This window comes from Sinocyclocheilus grahami, unplaced genomic scaffold, assembly GCF_001515645.1.
Source record: "Sinocyclocheilus grahami isolate Dianchi unplaced genomic scaffold, SAMN03320097.WGS_v1.1 scaffold407.1, whole genome shotgun sequence".
Classification (NCBI taxonomy): domain Eukaryota; kingdom Metazoa; phylum Chordata; class Actinopteri; order Cypriniformes; family Cyprinidae; genus Sinocyclocheilus; species Sinocyclocheilus grahami.
In genome coordinates, this window is record NW_015505586.1 from 527,376 (window position 1) to 552,347 (window position 24,972).

Genomic DNA, 24,972 nt, shown 5'->3' on the forward strand with positions numbered 1-24,972 from the left:
ATAAACCCTGTAAATATTTTTCCAAGGTATTTTGATTGATATGTTATCAGACAATGCCTGTTTACCTTTGGACCTAGATATTTTAGGGACTGCTGAGGTTTGAAAGATTTTAGTTTAAAACAAGAGTAAAAGCCTCTTCACATTCATAGAGGCATTTGGGTGGGATAATTCACAGAGATCAAATAAATCTTTCATTTAATCAGACAGAAATAGCACAAACATGTAATTCATTTAGATTAATACTAGACAAAATTATTTTTCTTATTAGATATATGTGGGTCAATTTCGTAGGAAAAGTGCGCGTGGAGTGAACTGGAGTATCGCTGCAGGGTTACTATGGTGACGTTGCGTCCTTCCGTCCCTGCTTCACTCATATAAAGCCTTCGAGAGGGAACCCCCAGCAGAAAAGCCAAAGGCAGTGGTGTGGTTTATCAGTCGGGTGGCGTTATATTATTGTTAGACCTTCTTTACAGAGTCTAGTTTTCGAAATTTCATTCACTCAGTTTTAGGAAGGAAGAGCAAACGTCGCACCTGCCCTCGGGAGTAGTTTGGTGCACCGGGGCAGGCGCTGTACCATGCGATACCTTCACAGTCACTGAGAGACTACGAGAGGTGTTTTCACTCCAGAGGCATCACTGAAAGAACAGTCTCTGTCATATCAGCGGGAACTATACGCATTTACACTATACTGGAACGATTTAACCGTTCACCGAGAGAAATAACAGTACTTGGACTATTACAGCCTCATCCAAATAGGCTATAAAGTGACAGCCGATTACACGGAATAGCCTTATTTTAACGGGCGAAATGACCCCTGTTCAAACCTCAGTCAAAGGCTTCTTCACTTTTCAGCTGCTTCTCAATTTCTTCTCAAGCGGTAAGTACGCGCTTTTTTGTCATTTTTCTGCGCGTAAAGTGAAGCTGCAGGCGATCTTTGGCTTTCTGTGGCTGCTGTTGTACAGATGCGGTTTGGAGTTCAGTTGTTAACTTTATGGGCATTAACTGATCTTTATGTAAATGGATGAAAACATTTGAGCATTTTGCTAGAATAATAGCCCATCTGATGCCATTGAATTACTAGTCGGCTGTTTATTGATAGTTCTGATGATTTTCATTCTAGAAAATATATTACGATATGTTCGGTTGTCGTGAGTTTATTGCACTTTTCAACCTATTCCGACTTTAATTACTGAAGAAGAGACCATTATGGCAATTATTGTGACAGATTAAATGGATGGGAACAAAAATGTTGACACAATGATGTCTTTTGATGAAGTGGTGATCTGTTCAAACCTCAGTCAAAGGCTTCTTCACTTTTCAGCTGCTTCTCAATTTCTTCTCAAGCGGTAAGTACGCACTTTTTGTCATTTTTCTGCGCGTAAAGTGAAGCTGCAGGCGATCTTTGGCTTTCTGTGGCTGCTGTTGTACAGATGCGGTTTGGAGTTCAGTTGTTAACTTTATGGGCATTAACTGATCTTTATGTAAATGGATGAAAACATTTGAGCATTTTGCTAGAATGATAGCCCATCTGATGCCATTGAATTACTAGTCGGCTGTTTATTGATAGTTCTGATGATTTTCATTCTAGAAAATATATTACGATATGTTCGGTTGTCGTGAGTTTATTGCACTTTTCAACCTATTCCGACTTTAATTACTGAAGAAGAGACCATTATGGCAATTATTGTGACAGATTAAATGGATGGGAACAAAAATGTTGACACAATGATGTCTTTTGATGCAGTGGTGACATTTTACGGAGTTTTTGCACTAGAAAATAATATAGGCTACATAACTTATCCGAAGGAATTAAATTTAGGGATTTTATTATGATCATTTTATAGAAATATTAAAATAGAATACTTTTTTCTCTCATTCTTTAAAGGTAACCTACTTTGATGAATCTAAAATGAATGTGCTGCCTGTTCCTATAAACAACTTGTTTGGTACTTCATTTTGGGGATCATATGTGCCAAATGCATTGTTAGAACCCGTTTTGGGGTCCCAGATTTTGTCTAGGTGGGTAGCTCACTGGGTTTTGAGACCCAGTCATCAGCGGTCTGTACTCTGTTACTAAATGAAATGCTTAATTAGAAAGCAAGAGGTGATCTCTCCCTAAGTGGTGACATTTTACGGAGTTTTTGCACTAGAAAATAATATAGGCTACATAACTTATCCGAAGGAATTAAATTTAGGGATTTTATAATGATCATTTTATAGAAATATTAAAATATAATACTTTTTTCTCTCATTCTTTAAAGGTAACCTACTTTGATGAATCTAAAATGAATGTGCTGCCTGTTCCTATAAACAACTTGTTTGGTACTTCATTTTGGGGATCATATGTGCCAAATGCATTGTTAGAACCCGTTTTGGGGTCCCAGATTTTGTCTAGGTAGGTAGCTCACTGGGTTTTGAGACCCAGTCATCAGCGGTCTGTACTCTGCTACTAAATGAAATGCTTAATTAGAAAGCAAGAGGTGATCTCTCCCTGCTGGGGTTTAAATCCTTTTACTGATGTTTGCTCATTTTTCTGGGGACCCCAATCATTCCAGGGACCCCCAGTTGCCACCACAGCTAATGATGGAAGAACAGTTGGGCAGTGGGCACTTCTTGAATTCCTCCATTGTCTGGAACTAGTTCGTTATTATAAGTCATTATTTACTAGTTATTCCAAGAATGATCACACATTGTGTTTGAAATATCAGGTGTGTTTCTGATAACATTCAAAACAATTTAGTGTGAATGGGTAGTATGGGCACATCTACAGTTCCAGTGTTGTTCTCAAGTTTGACAAGAGAATATGTGTTTATAAGAGAAAGTATATTGTTGACTCTGGCTGCTTGGACTTCTGGCTGCATCTCCTTATAAACAAGATGGATAGTAAAATATGGATGCCATTGTTCATTGTGACATAGTAGTGGTACTCTACAGATACAGGTCTTCCTCCTGCTGTCCAAACAGAGGAAATACTGCTCCCCCCATTACTTTTTGGGTCTTCAAGCTTTGTCTACAAGGTCTCCAAGTAGATTTCCTTCGCTGTCCTCGCGCCGAGCGTGGGAAAGACACATGAAGGAAGCGGATGGAGAGGCAGGAGGCACCCTGGAATTGTTCTGGCAGTAGAGGTCACGGAAATGTGACACGCTACCTGAGTAAAGATTCCTTCCCCAGACTTCATGCTTGCTCCTCTACTCCAAATGTGTGTCAGTCGCCCCACCTCAAGACAATGGTAGAGAGGAAGAGCATGCCATAGTGTATGGTTAATCCATTAGACAAAAATAGGCCATGGAGACGTTAGCCGTATCCCATTTTTGGTGGTCACTGTGATTATTACATTTAATACCAATTTTGTAAGCTGAATTGTATTAATTTATCCATGTGGTGCAACTATATAATGTGTTGTCTGATATGTCATGTGATTTCTTAAGAATTAAACATTCAGTTGAAACTGTTACATTGGAAATACGAAATGAGTCAGAGCCACTAGTCAAACTCAGCACTAGATCTATAAACTGGACTTTAGAGAAGTGAAAAACATTTTGACTTGGCTGTTAGAAGTTACTTGCAGGAATGAGAAGGATTAAGGATAAAATCTGTTTTAAGTAAGAAAAATATCCAATAATGCTGTTCTGTAGAGAGATATAAGACATCTTGAAATGATCCAGATATTGCCCAGGGCTCTGTTTTAAAATTTTGCTGAACCATTTAAAGGTTAAAATACTCCAGGAATTTTACACTTCTGAGAACCCTCTGCATTGCATTACTTTCCAGAACTCACTGAAAATGTGCTATCCAACTCGTACTTGCTCCTTTAACATCACAACTTTGCAGTAATACAACATTTAATTACTGACAAATTAGGTCTGTTTTACATTGCATGCATAAGCAGCAGCATGTAAGCAGAGCATAACTGCAGGCTCTCTTCGTGCTTTAAGTCTGGAAGCATTTATGCTGCAAAACAGAGATATGGCTGCATACAGAAAATAAAATGATGTCTGATATCTTGATAACAGACATACATTTTCAAATGCTTATCAGGAGTTGGCCATTGAAAACTATTACAAACTGAAATATTTGCATGAGGAAGTTTTAAACCACATTTTAATTCAAATGATAATGAATCTACACGGAACATAACCTAAACTGTAGCTGTATACAGCTTGCAGCATGTGCATCAAGCCTGTCAGACATTTTTCTCAAACAGTGGAGTAGTTATTTATGTTGTTTAATAAAAGCCTACTGTATATTGCAGATGATTTAATTAGTATTCTGCTAAGTTCATATGTATAGTCAAAATAGATTACAAACTGAATCTGTACTTGCACCTTGCTATGCAGAACTTACTCAAGCAGTGTAAATACAGTAAGCTATTAATATAGGTGACATATTTAGTTGTTTGAACATGTTCTATACAAAATAGTGCCTGGTTTAAACTTGCTCAGTGTGATTTCTTTCTGGATTACATTTTATTTTCCAGGCTCAGGAAGAAACATAATGTTCCTTCTGAACAGCCGGTCAACAGCAGTGCATGTTGGGAGGAATACAGTAGGTAGGGGTCAGCCAAGTGCAATTCAAGCTCATCCACTCAGCGGTGGGGTGGCGCGCAAGTACAGACTGTGCACAGACATCCTTCTTTCATTCTTTCATGATTTCTGGCTTGCTTGCTTTCTACGCATTTGCAGTCTTCTCCATTTTCTCCCTTAATTAAACATAAAAACATTATAGAGATATAACAATTACTATATTTCAGCATCCACACCAACAGAATAGTAATGTTCCGTTTTATTAGCACACACTGCAGTTATGTCATCTGCCACTTTAAAGGAACTCTCCACTGTTTTTGAAAATAGGCGCATTTTCCAACTCCCCTAGAGTTAAACAGTTGAGTTTTACGTTTTCGAATCCATTCAGCCGATCTCCGGGTCTGGCGGTAGCACTTTTAGCTTAGCTTAGCATAGATCATTGAATCTGATTAGACCGTCTCAAGGTAAACAATAATGTAAGGGCCACTGATAATAGTTTACCATCTCGCTCAAAAATTACCAAAGTTTTTTGATGTTTTTCTGACGGCAGCAAAGTTCCTTTATTACACTGGAATGAGAGTATAGTTCCTAGCCAAATCGGCCTAGAAAATCGCAGCTTTTCATTTTCCGTCGGACTTAGTACACGATGTAACTACAGAAGAGTCAAGTTTTAAATAGGAAAAATATAGAAACTCTTTGGTCATTTTTAAGCGAGATGCTAACGGTCTAATCAGATTCAATGATCTATGCTAAGCTAAGCTAAAAGTGCTACCGCCAGACCCGGAGATCGGCTGAATGGATTCGAAAATGGTAAAACTCAAGGGGAGTTGAAAAATGAGCCTATTTTCAAAAATAGTGGAGTGTTCCTTTAAATGCTTTTGATTGACTGTCAGTGGTTTTATCGTTCATCAGCTGGAAAAAAAACTGTTGTGAAAGTGATTCAAACAATATTGTTCCTCTGAGTCATTATTGCTAAAGTTGGTATGTTGACATCCCTATTCCCATAGAATAGATTTTTAAAACGTTATACTCATAGTTATCATCCTTAGTGTGCACAGTCAGACAACCAAAGAACCTCAGGCGGTGTGCTTTGGAGACATTTATGTACCATGTTTTTAGTCATGTATTATTTCCTCTAAGTTGTCTTTTCTCTTTGACACACTAGTTAGTCTCTTTGCAGGCCATGATGGCTGTTCATGTTGCGTTATATTGCAATTTTAAGGAGACTCTCCAGCATGGAGTATAGCACAATCCCCTGAGCTCCAGAACATATTGTGGAAGCTTATGGAGACTGTTTCCAACTTTTTTTGGAAAGTGGACTCTAATTTTGTTTAAGAATGAATGAATTGTAGTAAATTTACAAGTAGATATATTATTACAGTTTGTTATATAGCTCTCAGGAATACTTGATTTTAATTGGCCACTTGTGTATTGTTATGGTCAAATACTTTTGATTATCCTACATGTGATCATTTCAGGCTTGTATCTGTAACGGGGCTGACGAGACGTGAGACGTGTGGATCCATCTGCAGGCTTTATTCAAGAGACGTGGTAAACAGGCAGGGTCAAAACACTGGCAAACAGGTATATGGCAGGCAAAACACAAGAATAGTCCCAGGGCTAGCGTAGGTCACCGATCAGCAGACAGAATCACAGGGGCGAGACGAGAGGGAGAAATCCAAGAAAACAGGCAAGGCAAAACAAGGAAAACACGGAGACTCGGAAAGGGGTACAGGCTAAACAATACTCAGCAGAGAAAGGTGGTTAGAGTGGGTGTTATATAGTGAGTGATGTGATTAGAAACAGCTGTGTGCAATCAGTGCAGTGTGCAAATCGTGCAAAGAATGATGGGATATGTAGTCCAGGGTGCTATGCAACAATTTGTGTTGTGCGAGAGTCAATGTTATGGAAAGGGTGACCTCTGGTGGTGAATAAATGGAAGTCCATGGACTGAATTCGTGACAGTATCACTATGCTATCTCTTTCTTCTCACGTAACAACAACCATAATAAAAATAATAATAATGGGTCCCACTTTATATTAAGTGGCTTTAACTACTATGTACTTACATTTAAATTAAATTAATAATTTGGTGCAGAACATTTATTATGTACATACATGTTTTTACATTGTACTTATATTTGAATATGTAATAATTTAATAAATTAATTACATCTGTAATTATTTTATGTAATTACATTTATAATTACACTGGTGACCCATCCCTTACACCTTAACCCACCCTTAAACCAACCCATAACACTGAACCTGTCCCTAACCTTGCCAGTATCCCACCTCAATAGCAGCAGAAGTGTTTTGTAATAGAATATGAACACAATTATCTATTGTACTGTACTTATTTTTTGATGTAAGTACATAGTAGTTAAGGCCACTTAATATAAAGTGGGACCTAGCTTACTGTACATTACCAGACATAATACATGATTTATGATATAAAGTATATACAGTCGTGGTCAGAATTATTGGCACCCTTGGTAAATATGATCAAAGAAGGCTGTGAAAATAAATCTGCATTGTTAATCATTTTGATCTTTTATTTTTTTTAAATTCACAAATATCTAACCTTTCATTGAACTAAAACAATTGAAAATGGGGGAAAATCTCATTATGAAATAATGAGTATAATACATAATTCAATAATTCTGACCACGACTGTAGATGACATAATGAACGAAATTGTACAGTCACAGTATCTCTTGTCATAATATGTCAGCTTATATAGCCAAATATCCACATTAAATTTCTGTATTGCAAAATTCCAGTATTTATGGAGTTTTACATGTCCCAGAAGAGTACTTTTTCTACTTCCGAAAAAGACAGGAAAGAAATTAATGTGCGATTGGTCGCGTGCAACAGTTGCCTGACGTTTTGGTTCTGTGCCCATGGACACGCTTACTATTGTTTTACGTTATTTTTATTTATTAAGAAGCCTTTGTTGCTTGTAAAGCTTTGAAGTCACAATGGATTCTGTGGCAAGGTTAAATGATTACTACATTTCTATTGTTGTGTAAGCCCAAAAAAGATTACCCCTTCCCTGTCCTCAGAGACTGCTTTACCGGCACTGTGCATCACATGGGTGGACGGGAAGCACAGGCAGTCATGTACCAGCCACAGAGTAGGGAATTCCGCATATTATGACCAACGCTTACTGGGCAGCGACAGGATTTCCTCTCTAAAAAAGACAGTGCACAAGTAAATTGAATTACATCTGTAAAAAAAAAAAAAAAGTAAACTTAAGCATCGTCTGACTTCATAAGTTCCAGCTTTTTAACATCCACCAGGGACCAGGGACACATTATGTTTGCTGAACAGTTTGAGGACACAATGTTTTGCAACACAATGCTGATATTATTTATAGTTCTCCAGAAGTCAGCTTTCCATGAAAGCCCACACATCATTTCAGTTTAATTTCAGAGTGTTTTTGTCTTTCATCTTATTCAACATGTAAATCTATCATCTTTGTGCAGGCTTCTCTGCTCTGAACCTTCTCTTATTCTTCCTCACAAAACTACAAACATCAATTAGCACGCCTGATTGACTGATTGCATGATTGTAGGAGGTCAGGAGGAGCGCAGCCTTTGACAGTGACATGTCTTTTATATGTTCCCACGAGAGGCACGTAGGCTAATCATGCTGAATATGGCAACCCATGTAGCATCAGCGCTGTGTTTTTTCCATTCATCCATGGTTGTCGTTTATTTTTAATAGGCTTTAATGGAAACCAGGTCCCAGGCCCCTTGAAGCACCACAACAAGCCTCATTTTTGGCATTTTTCAGTCTCTGTGCTGGAGGAATGCAGTACACAGCTGGCGGAGAGGGGTGTGAGGTGCCGCTCTGAGGTCAGCACTGGGCAGACATCAGGGGCAGGTGGTGGTCTGTGTGCTGTGGGAATACTTGGGTGTACAGGGACAGAGACAAGGTTTTTATGAGAAAGTACTCTTCTTAAGTGGGCTGCTGGGGGCCCCTGCTGAACAGGGCAGCTGTGAAGACAGCGAGAGTTGTTGGGTTTTATAGGATGTGATTCACTGCTGGTGTTTGCATGCAGGCATACATCTGCGAATGAGTCTTCGAGGGAAAATAAGAATATGTGGATGTCAGCAGAAATCAATAATTCTCATAAAAACTTATTTGGTATCAGACCAAAGCTTCTGTGTGGTAAGCAAGCATTTCAGAGCTGTCAAATCCAGTTTGACTCACCCTACAGTACTGTGCGAACAGCATCTTCTTGTAACTCTGATGTAATGGATTAAGATGTACAGTGTTTCTAAAACATCCTGACTCAGAAAACGTGGACAAAATGTTCAACATATGAGCTTAGGAAATTTCATGATGAATAGTGTTGGTCTGAGACAGGAGGTGGACCTGCAAAGTTACTGTCTTTGACAAAGTTTGGTCTGCGGCTTTTTGTCATGATTTATGAAAGACACCAACATCACAGCAAAGACATTTTTAATGTGTGTTTTATTTTATGTGTAAATGTAAATCTACAAATGAGACATAACCAGACATAACCGCAGATGTCCTACTCAAAAAAATACCCTCCCCTATGGTGACTCTCTTATTGCACTACAAATCTGTTCTATAGATATTTAGACAGATTTGTAGTGCAATAAGAGAGTCATCATAGGGGAGGGTATTTTTTTGAGTAGGACATCTGCGGTTATGCCTGGTCATGTCTCATCTAGTCAGAGGGTAGTATCAAGCTGATAGAAGTGTGTACTTTGCGTGAAAAGCTCCAGTTACATCCGCTCCCCTTAACTAACCTTGGACTGTGAAACAATGATGTTGAAGCATACTGAGAGGAAGTTCATATTAAGTGGCAGTGTTGCTGTTGTAAGTTCATTCTGTGAATGCAGCTGTGTTTTTAAGTCATGTGGGGGGAAAAACTATACATGAGTAATAGAACATGACTTTCATTACTTATTAATAAGTGTGTTTTATCAGAGAAAGTAATATGGGTGTAGATGAGAAGAAAATGATCGTTGTGTAATGCCGTTATCAATCATCTTGATAATAATCCTTTTTAGCTTGTGTTTTAATTTGGACACAGACGCCATATTACAGAACTTTATGATCTTAAATCTTAAGTTAAGATCTGACTCAAATAGTTACCAAAACTATTAGTTGTTCACACTTCTTTTAACTTGAGATGGTGACAAGTGTGAGGCGCAAAAAAGTGAGGATGTCTGCAAATGTATAGAAAAACAATGGAAAAAGTGAACCTGTCCACACAAAACATGTTTTTGCATTCCGCTTAACTACTTAATAGTTTTTTATGTAAATGTGCACTAGATGAATGTCTTTCATCTTTGCATCACTTTTTTAGTGTCTCACGCATGAGCATTGTACTTTTAGGACTGAAAAAATGGTGGTCTGCATTGCGATGCTGGTCCACTAATTAGACCAGCTTGGACCAGAATGAAAGTTGGCGCTGATCTAAGATTGTGTTTTTCACTGGAGAGATTTCCCAGAAGGCTGCTCTTATAAAAAAAAAATCTAAATAATACTGTTTTTGCCTGGCAACACAAATAACCTGCGTTACAGTTCCACAACAGAAAGCGTTCAGGGAGTAGGTTCAAAAGAAGGAAATCACTTATGAGACGAATGTCACCCATCCTGGGCAGCAGAGGGAATAATACCGCTTCCTGTCTTGAGTGTACTCATGGCTCCTATCATCAGCTTTACCTGGCCCCAGACCAGCAGTGAACCTTCACTGTAATAATACCACACAGAAGAGATCTCGAGAGATCCGAGTAAAATGAAGCTCTTCATCAGAGTATAAAAAGGTGGCATTATGCAGAGGGCAGAAAATAGGGACTGATTGATGTGAAGGATGTGTTTAAGGACATCTGATTCATCTGGGGTCTGCCTTGTTCTCTCACACACGTGCTGACAGAGGTGACCCCTCCGTGGGGGGCACAGCTGTACCTCTGGCCTCCCTCCTCTGATCTAGAATGTATACACACGCTCAAACACACTGTTTCCACATCTCTGCCAGCTCAAACCTGTCCTGCACTGACAGTCCAGCTCAACATGGGAGCGGGAAGGCTATTGCTTAACATTCTGAATCAGAGTCTCCAAATTACACTGTAATGATCTTGTACTTCCTTAGAGTGTTCCATTTGTGGTTTGCTTAACCACAGTTTAGCATTGTGGTTGTATTACAATTCACCAGAAATAACTGTAATGCACATCTTCAAAAAGTTGACAGTCACTTGGAAACTTGGAAACTTGTTGTGGTGTTGTGTTACTATATTCAAGGCTGTCAATTTGACCACATTGTGGCTTTTGTGGGATGTACTTGCAATGATAGTGTGTCACCGATTGTGTGTTTTGCTATATTGTGTTTTCTGCAGGGTTGGTAGAGGGATCTCATCTGCCTGATCCACAGCTGCTTCCTGCTGGAGACACACACCTTCGGCATGTTGGTGACATGCTCACACTCATCTGCAGGTACTGTGTCCATCTCACACAAACACTAAATCTAGAATATGCTCATTTTATTGATATTATACAATTAAGCATTCCAGTATTCAGACAGAATAAATTTTAACTCAAAATAGCCCTTTTAAAACCATCTTGTCAGAAATATTTTCTTTTATGTTTCACAGAAGAAAGTTATGCAGGTTTGGAACATAGTAAATTAGTAAATGACAAAATGTTTATTTATGTGTAAACTATCCCTTTAATTCTTTATAAGCACTTGGGTGGCAGCTGGTGTGTTTCCAAGCACACTGATCTCACACCATAACTCTTCAAAACAAAACTCGTTTGCTTTTGCTTTGACATGGGATGAGAGGATCTCAGAAAGCAATATAGTCCCAAAATAGCTATGTCATCCAAATGCAGCGGAAAGAGAAGGGGACGGGGGACTTCTGAAACATACACATTTAGACTCTGAGAGAGCATTCCATGCTATTGCAGTCATGCCAGGAATGCTGACCCCGAAGAATCTTAACTAATGTAACGGTTCCCTAGAAGGCCCTGTGAGCCAGATGCAGATACTGCCTTTGGCTCTGGACAGAGATTTGAGGCTGAAGTTGCATGACCCATCAGTCTAGAGGCAGCAGCAGTATGTGAGATATGTCTGATTCTCCACTGGGGTCCTTAAAATGTGCCCTTTTAAAAAACAAACACTGTGAAACATTTGAACACTTCCATTCAATAAATACCTGTTCCCATGTGAAAGTGGGACACTAACAAACTTTAAAACTTTCCAAAATAAACCCTACTGAGAATATGGATAAAGAATCTGACATGCTCTCAGAGTAAAAAACTCATTTTCAGTAATTCAGAAAGAGCTCTTGTAACATTTAAAACAAATGTAATCAGGAACCGCAGAAGCATCAGTCAATGAAGGATTAGTATTAAACTGGTCTTTCTATAAACCCTCCTTATGCTTAATTCTAAAGTTATGCTCAGGATGCCAATAAAAAACATCTGCTGTTGATTAATTTCAGTTACTTTTAGGATTGCGTTTGTAATGTCAGAGTAAACTAAAAGAGGCTGCAGAATGTGTTTGTATGTAGTATGTGGTTGGTTGTGTAAGTTTCCTGATTTTGTTTTTAAGTTTTGTAATATATGACATGAATAGCTAAAAATCAAATGTTATAGCAGCAGATACTCTCTGCAATGATTATTTAATCTGGCATAAGTCTACTTGGCTATGAAATTGTCCTTATTGTTGCTGATGTTTTGTTTATATGGTGTGACTTACATTAGAGGATCAACTTCCCTGCACTGGAAGCTGGCTAACAGAGATGTGTCATCGGTACGGATTGAGCCGTGTGAGGAGAGAATGCACAAGCACTGCAGCAAGCTGGTCATACACAACCTGATGCACAATGACACTGGCTTCTACACATGCAGTCACCAAAAGTCTAGCAATCATGAGGTGTCCACATATGTTTTTGTTAAAGGTAAGATGATTAGAATACTTATTAATGTTTTTAGCATAGACCCAGAGATTGTACAAAATTGGTTTAGTAAAATAAAACATCTCTTTAGAAGTTTTTTCTTGTGTACATCACTGTTTTTGGTTACAAATGATCCCTGCAGGATAAATCAAGGAACTTAGCCCTTTCCTTCCAATTAATTGCCACTAGAGATTTTGAGGTCTCTCTGTGTAAAACAGGACCTGGAAAAACTCCAAGCCATTAGAAAAGCTTGAGATTTAAAAAAAGAGATGAAGTAATGAGAAACTTCGCCTCATTGTAGACCTGACTGAAACTAGAACAAAGCCATAAACCTGTTAGCCGGGCAATGGAGCTAGTGACTATGCAGCTTTGACTGTGCTCACTTAGAAGATTTGAATCACTGACAACTGAACCGTATCTGCAAGACAGAACCTAGCTGTCATAAGACTAGGAAATAGAAAATCAGTGACACAAAAAAGGAAGGATTTTATATTAAGCTGGATGCCTTTAGATATGCAAACAGAGTTTGATTGTTCTGGAAGCCTGGTCTTTGATAATTTCCTGTTTGGGCTTCTGCTTAGAGTCTTCCTGTGCCTCCCGACAACTGCATAAGCTATTAACATTTTAAGCAAGAGTTTTTTAAATGTCCCTCAAAAGATATTGTAATAATGAATTGAATTATATATAATTATTATATATGAATAATAATATTTCACAATATTGCTGTATTTTGCCTAGCTTTTAATCAAATAAATTCAGCCTTGGTGAGCATAAGAGACTTGTTTTAAAAACATTCTTTAAAAAAAATCTTATCGACCCTAAACTTTTGAATGGTAGGGTATGTCCAAAAGAGCTGATCTGCAGTTTATCTATAGCAAAAGACAGTGATAACTGTGAAAATGACAACAAAGCTCACCAAGTCTCTGGCTCTACCTGATAGTACCTGATAGTCTCCTGGTTCATCTTACTATGTGATTTCGCTGTTTATGCGAGATAAGTTTGTTTAAAAAATATATTATATTACATGAACACTGTCAGCACACAGAAGATCTTGTTTGTTTAATCATGCCAATCTCGCAGCATAGCTGTACAGTAACATCCCCTCCTGCCAAGCTGTTTCTGTTTCGTTATCCAGCAGCCTGTGTGGCAGTTTGCTGTTTAAAGAGAAAAATTATCTGACTTTATCTGGGATATTTAATTGCTCCTCTAGGCTGGATGTCTAGGCATTGCTTGAAGTCTAAGAATTCATTGATAAAAGATGCTTAAATACTTTTAAAAATGGCATTTAAATCATAAGTGAATTAATGAATTATAGTGTTTGTTATCAGTAACTTAGCTTTGTGCTAAGCAAACTGTTATTATTTTGTGCTTACTGTATTATTTTATTCATTTTAAATCATAGATCACAATCAACCATTTGTGGAGGCTCACAGTATAGCACAACCGCTTTATGCATATCGGGAGGAAGCTTTTTTAGTGGTCCCATGCAGAACAACATCCCCGAATCAACATGTTATCCTTGAGACTGTGAGTATTTTTTTTATGTTAACGGCACTGTTTTCAAACCCACTTAAAGTAAAAATATTCACATATAATTTACGGCCACATGCAGAGGAGGTGAATATTTACCTGCTTTCCATGCCTCAAAAGCCTTGAATATGAAAAAAAGAGGATGTGTTTTGTATGATCTAACATTGAAAAATGCCTGTGCGTTTCTGACACCCATCATAGCCCTGAGCATGTGTATACAGATAGAGACAGTGTGCCATAGGCTCTGGGAAGCTCAAGGAGGCCTAAGGAGTCACTCTGTCTGCTTCCTGTAAGAACAGGAAGGTAGCGTTGTACTGTTGTTTTTTACTCAAAATAGAAACTCAGGTTATAAATAAAACACCTTTTTTATGCATCATGTCCATGAAGACTAGGTTAGGGAAACAAACTGTACTTGAATAGTAAACTTCTGTTCATTAATTTTATTAAATTTTTAATTTAATGTTTTATTTTATTTTATTATGTATACTAGTAAGCAACTTCTTACATAATATGTGAAAATAGATTCGGTCCTCTAAACCAGCGGTTCTCAATTCCAGTCCTCGCGTACCCCCACTCTGCGTGTTTTGCATGTCTCTCTTTGTTAACACACGTGATTCAGATCATCCTCTCGTTAGAAGTGAGCTCAGTGCATGAACTGTGTTCCGATTGACATGGTCCCTACACAGTGTCCATCGCTCCCTACTACCTGAGCAGGGGAAATCCGTTGACGTTTACTTCACTTCAGAAAATTCATGTACAGATTTGCGCTGCGCCACTGCCTGCAGCGTCTTCACACACATACGAAACTTACTAGAGAAGCGTGAAGTGGGACATAATATACCTCTGTAAATAAATACAATTTAAATTCATGTCTCGCACACTTAAATGCCCTTTGTATGGAACATATACGCTCCCTTCAAACTGGAATCATGGCGGAATATCCAGTAATGTCCACTTCGTAGGGCACTTACAGTCAAATATAACAAACGTATGAAGCAATAAGAGAAACAAAATTTGCAGAGCGGGGGTATGCGAGGACTGGAATTGAGAACCGCTGGTCTAGAACAATTCTTACAAGTATAACACGACGTAGTTAGGCGCCGCGGACAGATGCCGAATGGCGCCGCCGGTGTGCTACACTCATAGAAAATAATGTGTTCGAATTTTAAAGACGTGGCCGTCTTCACACACATACGAAACTTACTAGAGAAGCGTGAAGTGGGACATAATATACCTCTGTAAATAAATACAATTTAAATTCATGTCTCGCACACTTAAATGCCCTTTGTATGGAACACATAAGCTCCCTTCAAACTGGAATCATGGCGGAATATCCAGTAATGTCCACTTCGTAGGGCACTTACAGTCAAATATAACAAACGTATGAAGCAATAAGAGAAACAAAATTTGCAGAGCGGGGGTATGCGAGGACTGGAATTGAGAACCGCTGCTCTAAACTGCACTGGCAGCGAACAACTTCCAACAGTAGTGTTTTTTCCACAATGGCCATGTAGTGGGTCTATGGTCATTTCTCACAGTTCTTTGCTATGGACAAACACTTCGAAGCCAGATGGCACAGATAGTAATGTAACCTTCCTGCCATTGGAAGATCTGTGGCATTCGTCCTTCCTGTTTCCTTCCTTCCCTTCTTTCCTATCAGGGTACTTGGACTCCGAACAAACAAAAGAAGCGAAATTGAGTAAACAACTCAACCATGATCAGTTTCACACAGACAAGCTCAGCCATGTTTTCCTCATTACTGGATGGGCTACTAATCATAGGCTGTAAAATCTTCACACAACTTGTTTCCTTCTTCACTGAAAGAACTGTCACTTATAAGAAAATTTGTTAAAGGAATTCTCTCCTCTTGCTCTTCAGATGAATAATCCTATGACAGATCATGTAAAACGTAAGGTGGAGTGGGATCCAAAGAGAGGTTTCAAGATTCCCCTGAAACCTTATGACAGCTACCAAATGATTACATGTATGACCAGTGTGGATGACAAACAATTTTCATCAGTCTACATGCTCTTACGGATAAGTGAGTCATTTTAATTAAGGAGAAAATCTCAGCTATGCAATTACCTTTTGAAATCTGTCATTAAAAATTACAAAAGGCTTTTTTCATGACATAACCTGGATTCATGTTGGTACCTCCTGTTCTCTGTGCCTAGCGGCGGAGCTGAAAAACATTGGCATCAAACCAGAACGACCAAAAGTAGTGGTCGGTGACACCCTGATCCTCAAATGCTCTGCAGAGACCACTTACAATGGCATAATTGATTTTGAGTGGCAGTTCCCTAAGGGTCGGGTGAGTAATCAGGAGATTATAAGATGCTAAAGATGCTGGAGTTTTACCTAAAGCCATTCAGTATTATATTAATGCTGTACCCATTCAGATATGCTACCTGATTTGAACTGGCGTTATGTAAAATTCAGTCTGACATCCTCTGAACTTCCTGTCTTGCTTTCAGATCAATCACCCTCAAGAAATGAAAAAGAATAGGGTCAAAGCTGGTGAAAACGTCATGATGAGTAACGCATTAATCATGCCTAATGTGACAATGGAGGACAAGGGCACATATGTGTGCATAGCATCAATTGAAGACAAAAAGCTTAATTATTCAACTAAAGTAACTGTATACGGTGAGGATGTAATGTTGTGCCTCTACTTTAACACACTTGTGATTTTGTTGAAAAGTTTAATACATTTCTTGGATTTTGTTTTTCTGTTTGTCTCTACAGAGCATCCATTCCTCAATGTGACCCATAATAAACGCAAATTCATCTCTACCATAGAGGGTAGAAAGGTACAGTTTGAGCCACGGGTCAATGCCTTGCCAGCACCAGACAGAGTGTTGTGGTAAATTCATGCTTTTCATTTTTAAAAAAAGGGGAAAAAATGACTCAAATGCCATGAGAGAAATGTAATGTGTAGCAACCATGTAAATGTATTCCACTAGTAATGAATTTATTGTATGATTATTGCATTGGTGGGGCTTTATTTTTTTTGGTATAGGTACAAAGATGGAGTTGCCATTTCAGAAAATTCCACATGTTATGAGACAGCGGGCTACAGCCTCACCATAAAACAAGTGAGGCAGAAGGATGCTGGGATCTTCACTATCGCTCTGTCAAACCAGGAGAGGGGTCTCTACAGAAACCTCAGCTACAGGCTGGACATCAGAGGTAATGCAGAAAGCCTGTTATACGATCATCTGAGGGTTTTCTTTGCTTCAAGCAATACTGGACCAAATAGTGCTGTCACAACTAAACACTAATATAAATAGCTAACAGCACAAAATCAAATAGTTTTAGTTGCATTTTATTTACATATCAATGAAGCTAAACAGATTCTTTAGCAAATTTTGAATGTGTTGGGGAGAACTCAAAGTAAGCAGATGAATTGATATGCTCATCTCAGAAAGTTCTGGAATGTGCTGTCAGAGCTGAGATTTTGATAATGTGCTGCCCAGATGTCCCCTTAATTTTTGGAAACATTCCATCCCACAATGTACACAACTATGATTGCCTTCTTTGGCCTAATATAAAATATTTATTTTAATGTGTCTCTGTCCTCAACCTGAACCGAAGTATATGACATCATTACAGACCAAAAAGCAAAACCAAGAACCAAGGTCAAAAACAATGGAAACGGTGTTAAGAGATTTTTGGTTGAAATTGTTTTGGGGCATCATTCATCAAATCCTGAAATCTGCCTGATGCTAAATCTTCAAACATGCTGTTTTTCTCCATCATGAGCACATATGCTCTTCAATGAGAGCCATAAAGGCAATATTACTCCCTGAATATTATATAAGCCTGAATATTCTTACTCTTCCATTTTGGAGTTATGAGGTGAAAGTTTTTTTAGTGTTAGCCAATGATCTGCAAATGATCTGTATTTTTTTCTCAGACTGACCATTTAAATGATTGATGATCTGTATGTCCATACGCACACAGTGAAGCCAAAGATCTTTGAGGAGGATGTGGCTCCAGGGGGCCCACAAGCTTACAAATATAACGAGGGGCACCAGCTCACCTGCACTGCATTTGGGATTCCCATGCCAAACATTACCTGGTTTTGGCAGCCGTGTGACCCCAGCCCTGATCTTACAGTGTAAGTCAATAGTACACAAAAAAATACAGATTTTTGTTACTGTTCATAATCAAATTTACTTTGAATCAACAGGTCTTCTGTTTAGTATTTTACATCAGATAAAAGATTGCATTACTTCTAATCACATTTCATTGTGTCAAAAATTGTGACAAGGGTTGGTTTTTCTTGTCATTTTCACAAATTTTGGTTTGTGGCTCCATAAAGAGTTGTCACTCTCCTACATTGAATATCTCTTTTCTTGCTGAGGTGTTAAAGTCAATGATGAATGTCGGCCTTTACCCACAGCTCTCATTATTCAAATGAACTGCATCCGTTTCCTTGACATCGGTCCAAAATAAAGTATGCTTATTGATGAAAAATAGTCCCAGAGCTACATTTTGCAGTCAATGGCTCTGTAAATGTGAGGAAGATTTATTGTTCTCATTCCCCAAGCCTGCATTGTGCTATAAGCAAGAGTATTTCAGTGTAAATGCCAGCCTTTTAGTGAACCTTTATAAACGCTACGGATGTCCACTGAACTTAGTTGGTGTGTCATGACAAGATTTACTCATAATTGAGAGTAATTTTTTGTCAAGGGGTACTGCCAAATTTGCGAAAAAAATACTTTGGGCTTTGTACCACAGTGCCAAAATACCACTTTGCCTGTTCTAAATATAATCAGCGATGGCAGTAAACACAACAGCTCATAATATAGATGGTGAGAAGACTTGATTTTCAACATCTAATGAGAGAGGTACATTGGAGGGTAATTGCAATGCCCTAGTTGGAAGAAAAATAGAACCATTCTTCTTTTATTTTCAGTAAAATTAATTTATTTCTTGAGCAGTGACCAAAAAAGAAAAATTAGCCACGATCACACCGCCAGATTTGGGAGTTGTGGGAGTGAATATTATATTATACTTATATAATATCATATTTTACTTAATGTGCCATTAAGTGTCCATAAAATTCAGTGTTTTCAACGGTCCCATGTTAGAGATATCATTATTGTGCTCATGAAGGTGATCTCTCAGAAGTCTTCTTAATCAAGGGGATGTGAGAAGTTATCAGTGGTCCCTTGTTGACCATGGAGTTCTGGGATCAGCCTTATCTCAGCCGGCCAGAGAGTGGGGGTGTTTCCTTTGAACAGTGACGCATGACTCAGCCCTTCCTGTCACGCTGCGGTTTCCTCTCCGACCTCGACTCTCATTAATCCGATTGTTCCTCCACTCAGATTGATGCAAAACAGGTCTTTGGTCTCCTGCTGGTTCAAGGCATAAAACACATGACTTGATACATGGCCCTCAAATTCTGGAAAAAAAACATTCATTCATCAGGTTCCATGAAACCTTGTGTTTAACAGCAGAATATAAATGTATTTCAAAGACGTTAGCTAAAAAAGTTAATTTGCACAACATTTTTCCTCTTTTTTAAGGGAAGACCTGTTTTCTGTTTCTCACTTAAAGTAGAGGGTATTCACTGAAATCTTATGACTTTACGCCTTGGTATTTCCTTGTGTACATCCTGCTTTGATGTCAAAAGGCAAAAACTTCCTCTGTAAACTCCAGAGCAAAAATGTCATTCCTTATTACAAATGTTGGTTCAACAATTATGATTTCTCTAAATGTGTATGTTTTTGTCTGATAGGTGCAAACCTTACACTGATCCTCTGCCTGTTGGAGATGTCACTGAATCGCACAACCATTATCCTCATAATTTGATTAAGGATGTCAGGAACAAGGTTGAATTATTAAAAAGTAAAAACAAGGTATGGATTACAGTATGTACAATTTTGTTATTTATTAGTAAAAGTTTTTGCCTTCAAAGATGCACTTCTTTTTGTTCCCTTAATTAAGTTTTATGCATAAAGAAATGAGTATATATTTGAAAAAAAATTTCAGATCACGTACACTCACATGAGGTAAAAAGTAGCTGTTTTATTTTACATGGAGCAGGTTTCATCATGTTGAGCTGACATGACCAGACAGAGTGTAACTTATTTTATCTTGGTAATAACTCCTGTTATTGCTCTCATAATGGGAATGCTGCATTGCTTCAGTGGTATTGGTAACTGAAAATTTTGCACAATGCTACACCCACATAGCTCGGTGTCAGCATATTGTCATACTCTGTTGATGACAGAAATATTGCTAACATAAAAAATACTGAGTGTACCTTTAAAATTATTTAAGATTTGTTAGTTAAAAATATGCATTCTGACTGTGGAAATGTATTAGTTTAAATGTCTGCAAATCTAACTTTTAAAACCAAAGCTTTTACATAATGCAGAAACTGGGTTGCTAATCCAGATTAATGATACTTTCAGCTTCATTTTGGCCCAAAATAATTTACCTCAAAATACTGCAGTTTATATATTCATGGAAAAATGCTGATTTAGAAGTGAACGGGGAGAATTTAAATCTTATGTAAAGCATACATCTGTCTTCCATTTAAAACTCATAAAGTCTATTGAACATTCAGATTACTAAATTGCCCTTTTAGAAATCATTTTGCGAAAATAGGTCTCAATATAATAAAGAAACCACAAAAAAAGCAACAATCTGCATTATGTTTAGAGACAGTGCAGTCCGCTTTAGTATTCTTATTTGGCTGAAGTATCAATAGATTAGTGAAGAATGACATTCAGTGTGTGCATGAGAGTGACTATGTGTGTGTTCTCCCCTAATGGATCTGATAGCTGAGGCTCATTTAGCTCTGCTGTGAATTATGCTATGCTTCAGTCACCTTCAGTGGAGAACAGAGGCCAGTAAACAGGGCAGCTGCTGCTTTGAGTGGTGCCCCAGGACAGAGTTTATACTGATATATCAGTCCATCTTACTGAGCGCACTGAAGCCAGTAAAATCCTCATAAACAGAAATTTCTCCCAGGACTATTCATGCACTGAATGTTGATTGTTTCAGGCCTGTTTTCAAACACATGAGATGACTTTAAATGCTATTTATGTACAGGGCCGTCATTGTGATCCCTCCAAAGTGTTGAAATCACATAAAAATGTGTGAAAAACAAGAATGAGCTTTGAGGACACAGTAGAGTTCACAATGGCCCTGTTTTAATTTGACTGTATCACTTCAGGGATGAATCCAGACTGCTACAGTATGCATAGTTGTTTGCTTAGACAGATCTCCTATGTCTGTCACTCTATCATCCTTTGTTTGTGCTGCCAAATGTTACAGTGAACACTGCAGACATTATGGAAAATATCCCAGGAGGCCTTATTACCAAAACCACTCACCCAAAACTTAATGAAGCACAGGTTTTCATTTGTGCATTCCTCTACACTTCAGTGTGACTGTACATAGAGGTGCTGTAACCTACCAGGTCAAGCATGTATTCAACTGCAAATCATCAGCTAAAAGCTCTAAGTGATTTTTAGTCACCACCAAAAATATAAGCTTACAAGATTTTCCTTACAGCAAGATTTATGTGACACAGTATATTCTCACAGTAGGAATGTCATTTAAAACCAGTCATGCCTGCCCTCCCTTGTGCTAGGAGGTTCGTTCTCACTATGGAATAAGTGTAAATTTTGAGGTTAGCTGTTTTAAAGGCTTTTGTGACAAATTATGCTTTGCAGGGATGAAGCACAGCGGTCAGTGATAACAAGGCCCCATTTAACAGGGTGGGATTTGTTTAGGGTGAATTCCTTTCTGTCACCTCATATAAATTTTCCAGCACAGTGAATAACAGCCTGGTAAGAGTCCATCTGTGATGATTCCTTGTAACCCCAAAATAAGAAAGGGCTGTCACAGCAACTAAAAGACAAAATAGGAAGGTCACTCTGAATTTTTGACTACATCATCAGATTGAGAGAAATGCAAAATGTCACAATGTTTATCCAAAACATCGCATGAATAATGTGCATTCTATAATGAAATTACTTAACATAGAATAGAGGTATGTTTATGCTGAAAAGTATGCCAATTATGCGTCTTGTTTTCAGGTATATTTTAGTGCAGTGTGCCAATTAAAATCAGCTACATGTAAGACTAAACAGCGACATTACAACAAGTCCACAGATTTACATTAAATGAGCTCCACACCTCATTTCTGTCTGTACAGCAGCATAATGTTGTGTACAAAAGAAATCCTAACCTTTTGTAAAAATTATTTTCCATTAAATATTACTGTTCTACGTCTTTACAAACTAAAACAGACAAAAAATTTAAATACGTGTTGTTTAGAGCCAAAGCCATGCTTCTTACATTTCAAATATGTCTTATAAACAGACTGTGAACTCCAGGAAGTAAGCTGAAAAATGAGTATATTGCTCCAGAAATACACCTGGAGTGTTTCATACCTTTAATGTGACGGCCAGGAAAACAGATGTAGTTTGAAACTGAAAACAGAGCTCTGGAATCTGGACTTTTGCCAAAAATCTGCATTATTATTATGTCTACATAGGCTATTAATGAGTTCCACTTGAATGGTGACAGTATTAAGCCGGGCATTTTAAATGTGTATCAGGAAATGACATGGAATGCAGGCCCAGGCACACTTTCTGTGCTGTATTCTATGTGCTGCATTTGGCCTTAAAATTCCTGATGTGGTCTACTAAATGTGTGAGGCTGAGGAGTGTAAAATGGTCCAGTTGTACAGTAAATTAGTCCTGTGACCCATCTGCTTACAGGAAATAAATGGCTCAAAGTTTAATGTCATAGGTACTGAGATGACATGATATTGTGTTATTCCTGTTAAAAGAATATGTTTTCAAATTACTGGTTTACATTCCTAATGATCTTCATCCATTTCCTTAGACTATAAGCATTCTGATGGTGGAAACAGCTACTGTGTCAGGGATCTACTCCTGTACAGCAAAGAATGAACTTGGGAACCGGACCATGAGAATCCCTTTCTATGTGTATAGTAAGTGAACCGTTTTAATTTACTGAAAGTAAAAAATAAATTTTTAAAGATTTATGGCAACTTGTTTCTGATTAAAATTTTGACAGTTTTCGTTAATTTGATTCTACCACAGTACATATCCAAAATACCAGGGTAGTACCATGGTGCTTTTACAACCTTTTTTGTAAATGTGCCCAGATTTTATTTTCATATATAAAAAAAAATACTGTAAAAAAATTTTGGGTCGTCCTCACACTCATAATCATGCAGTATGTCATTAATCTTCACAGAATATTTTGTATTTTTAAATTATCTAATAATATTTCACAAATTCCATCTTTGTTTTGACTGCTAATAGTCTATTAACGCTGTGTTTTATTACATGATGAATTCTGGCTGACTTGTAACTGTACTCTGGGAAGTTAACATGTGTTATGCTTATGATAGAGCAGTATTGAAACAATTTTGCAGTGAAAAAAGCTCCTCACTCCAGGCAAAGGCTTGCAACTCTGCTCCCTGTTCTACTTACATACTCTGGAATGGACTGTGGTACTGGAATGCCAATCTCTGTTTTATAATGAATCACTGTTATATGTAGCTGATCGGGGTCAAATGTGTCTGAAATGAGAAACCCGTTCACTGAGTTACGTAATGAAGAGTGTGTCGGCTGTCAGAGTACTCAAAGCTGCCTAGATTAGAATGATGAGAAAAAAACGAGCTGGAATGAATAGCAGCCGAGACTCGGGAAGCGTGAAAAATGAGAACTGTGCAATAAAAATGGAGACAGAAGATAAAATGGAGGATGTCAAGTGGCATGTCTCCAGAACAGAACAGAAGCCCCAGAGAATATGCTGTGCTATGCAAGAGGTGAAGATGACTTTGTGCGCAGGAATGCTGGTCAGAGGGATCAAATAGTAATAACAGCTGTCTCCTCTGGTGGGACGTATATTGCTGTGAATAAACAAGCGTTTTGCTGGCTCCCTGGAGGCCTGGCCTTAGCCTGGTTCCTATTGTAATGCTTCAGGTCAGCCATCGCTGCCGCCATTTGCCTGCAACATGCTTCCAATTAGGAGTGATGAAACAGGAAATAACTGCAAATTTGACATTCCTGGCATGGCAGCGTACAGCTTTGTGTTTGTAGTACAGGCCAGAGTACGGTGATCTCTTTCAACAGTACATCTATAGCGTAGTTTCAGGTCCCTCGTGAGCCATATGTTTTGTAAGTTAGTCACGCTTTCTCTGATTGTCGATTTATAGATTATGCATGAAAAGCACACAATAAATGCATCATGTTGACTGACATGTTCAATGAATTGTTCTTTTCCATCCTGATTCTTAATGTCTTATTTTCTTTTACCTTCACTAGATCAGGCACAGCCGTTCGAGATTGGGCCCTCGACAGCTGTTGCAGGAGATGACGTTACATTGACCTGCAGAGGCACAAGATACCTCTACGATAGGTTGCATTGGTATGGTCCACAGAGCCACATAGTTCCCAAAGGCCAAACCACTCTTCAGATCGAGCCCTACACCATATCTTTGTCCATCAAGTTGCCCAATGTCTCTAGAAACCACACACTGGGCTATGAATGCCAGGCTTTAAACATCAACTCCAATAAAGTGGTCAATACAACATCTCTTTTGACTATTAATGGTGAGTGTGAACTACCAAGAACCTAAAAAGTGAAAGCATCAGCGTACATCATATGATGCAATGTAAGACCCAGCTTATGTTACTGATCAGTGAGAAACAAATGGCACTGGTGCATGAATCGCAGGAAGAGGGGTTGTCGTCGTCATACTTTCAGTTTTATGATTAATAGCCTGTATGGTTGGTTAACAAATAGTGTAAATGCAATACAATACAATCAATTAAAAAAAAAATATATATATATATATAATTATTATAGTATAATTTTAAATCAACCCTCTACATTGCGAGTAAATCACTCACATATGCGACTAAATCTTCACTCTGGGCGACTAAATGATGTATAATATTAGCCAATGGCTAATAAAT

At 38.2% G+C, this 24,972-nt stretch overlaps 1 protein-coding gene across 1 annotated transcript in view; it reads left to right on the plus strand.

The window, feature by feature from the left end:
* Positions 1 to 791: 791 nt before the first annotated feature.
* kdrl (kinase insert domain receptor like) overlaps positions 792 to 24,972 on the plus strand; it is a 45,778-nt gene continuing 21,597 nt past the window's right edge. The window contains exons 1-13 of the mRNA XM_016232150.1: positions 792 to 877; positions 10,901 to 10,997; positions 12,267 to 12,463; positions 13,863 to 13,987; positions 15,869 to 16,031; positions 16,165 to 16,301; positions 16,465 to 16,636; positions 16,736 to 16,853; positions 17,010 to 17,179; positions 17,954 to 18,110; positions 19,737 to 19,857; positions 22,865 to 22,973; positions 24,319 to 24,606. Coding sequence (XP_016087636.1) covers positions 808 to 877; positions 10,901 to 10,997; positions 12,267 to 12,463; positions 13,863 to 13,987; positions 15,869 to 16,031; positions 16,165 to 16,301; positions 16,465 to 16,636; positions 16,736 to 16,853; positions 17,010 to 17,179; positions 17,954 to 18,110; positions 19,737 to 19,857; positions 22,865 to 22,973; positions 24,319 to 24,606 — 1,924 coding nt within the window. The 5' untranslated portion in view covers positions 792 to 807. The remainder of the gene's footprint in view (positions 878 to 10,900; positions 10,998 to 12,266; positions 12,464 to 13,862; positions 13,988 to 15,868; positions 16,032 to 16,164; positions 16,302 to 16,464; positions 16,637 to 16,735; positions 16,854 to 17,009; positions 17,180 to 17,953; positions 18,111 to 19,736; positions 19,858 to 22,864; positions 22,974 to 24,318; positions 24,607 to 24,972) is intronic.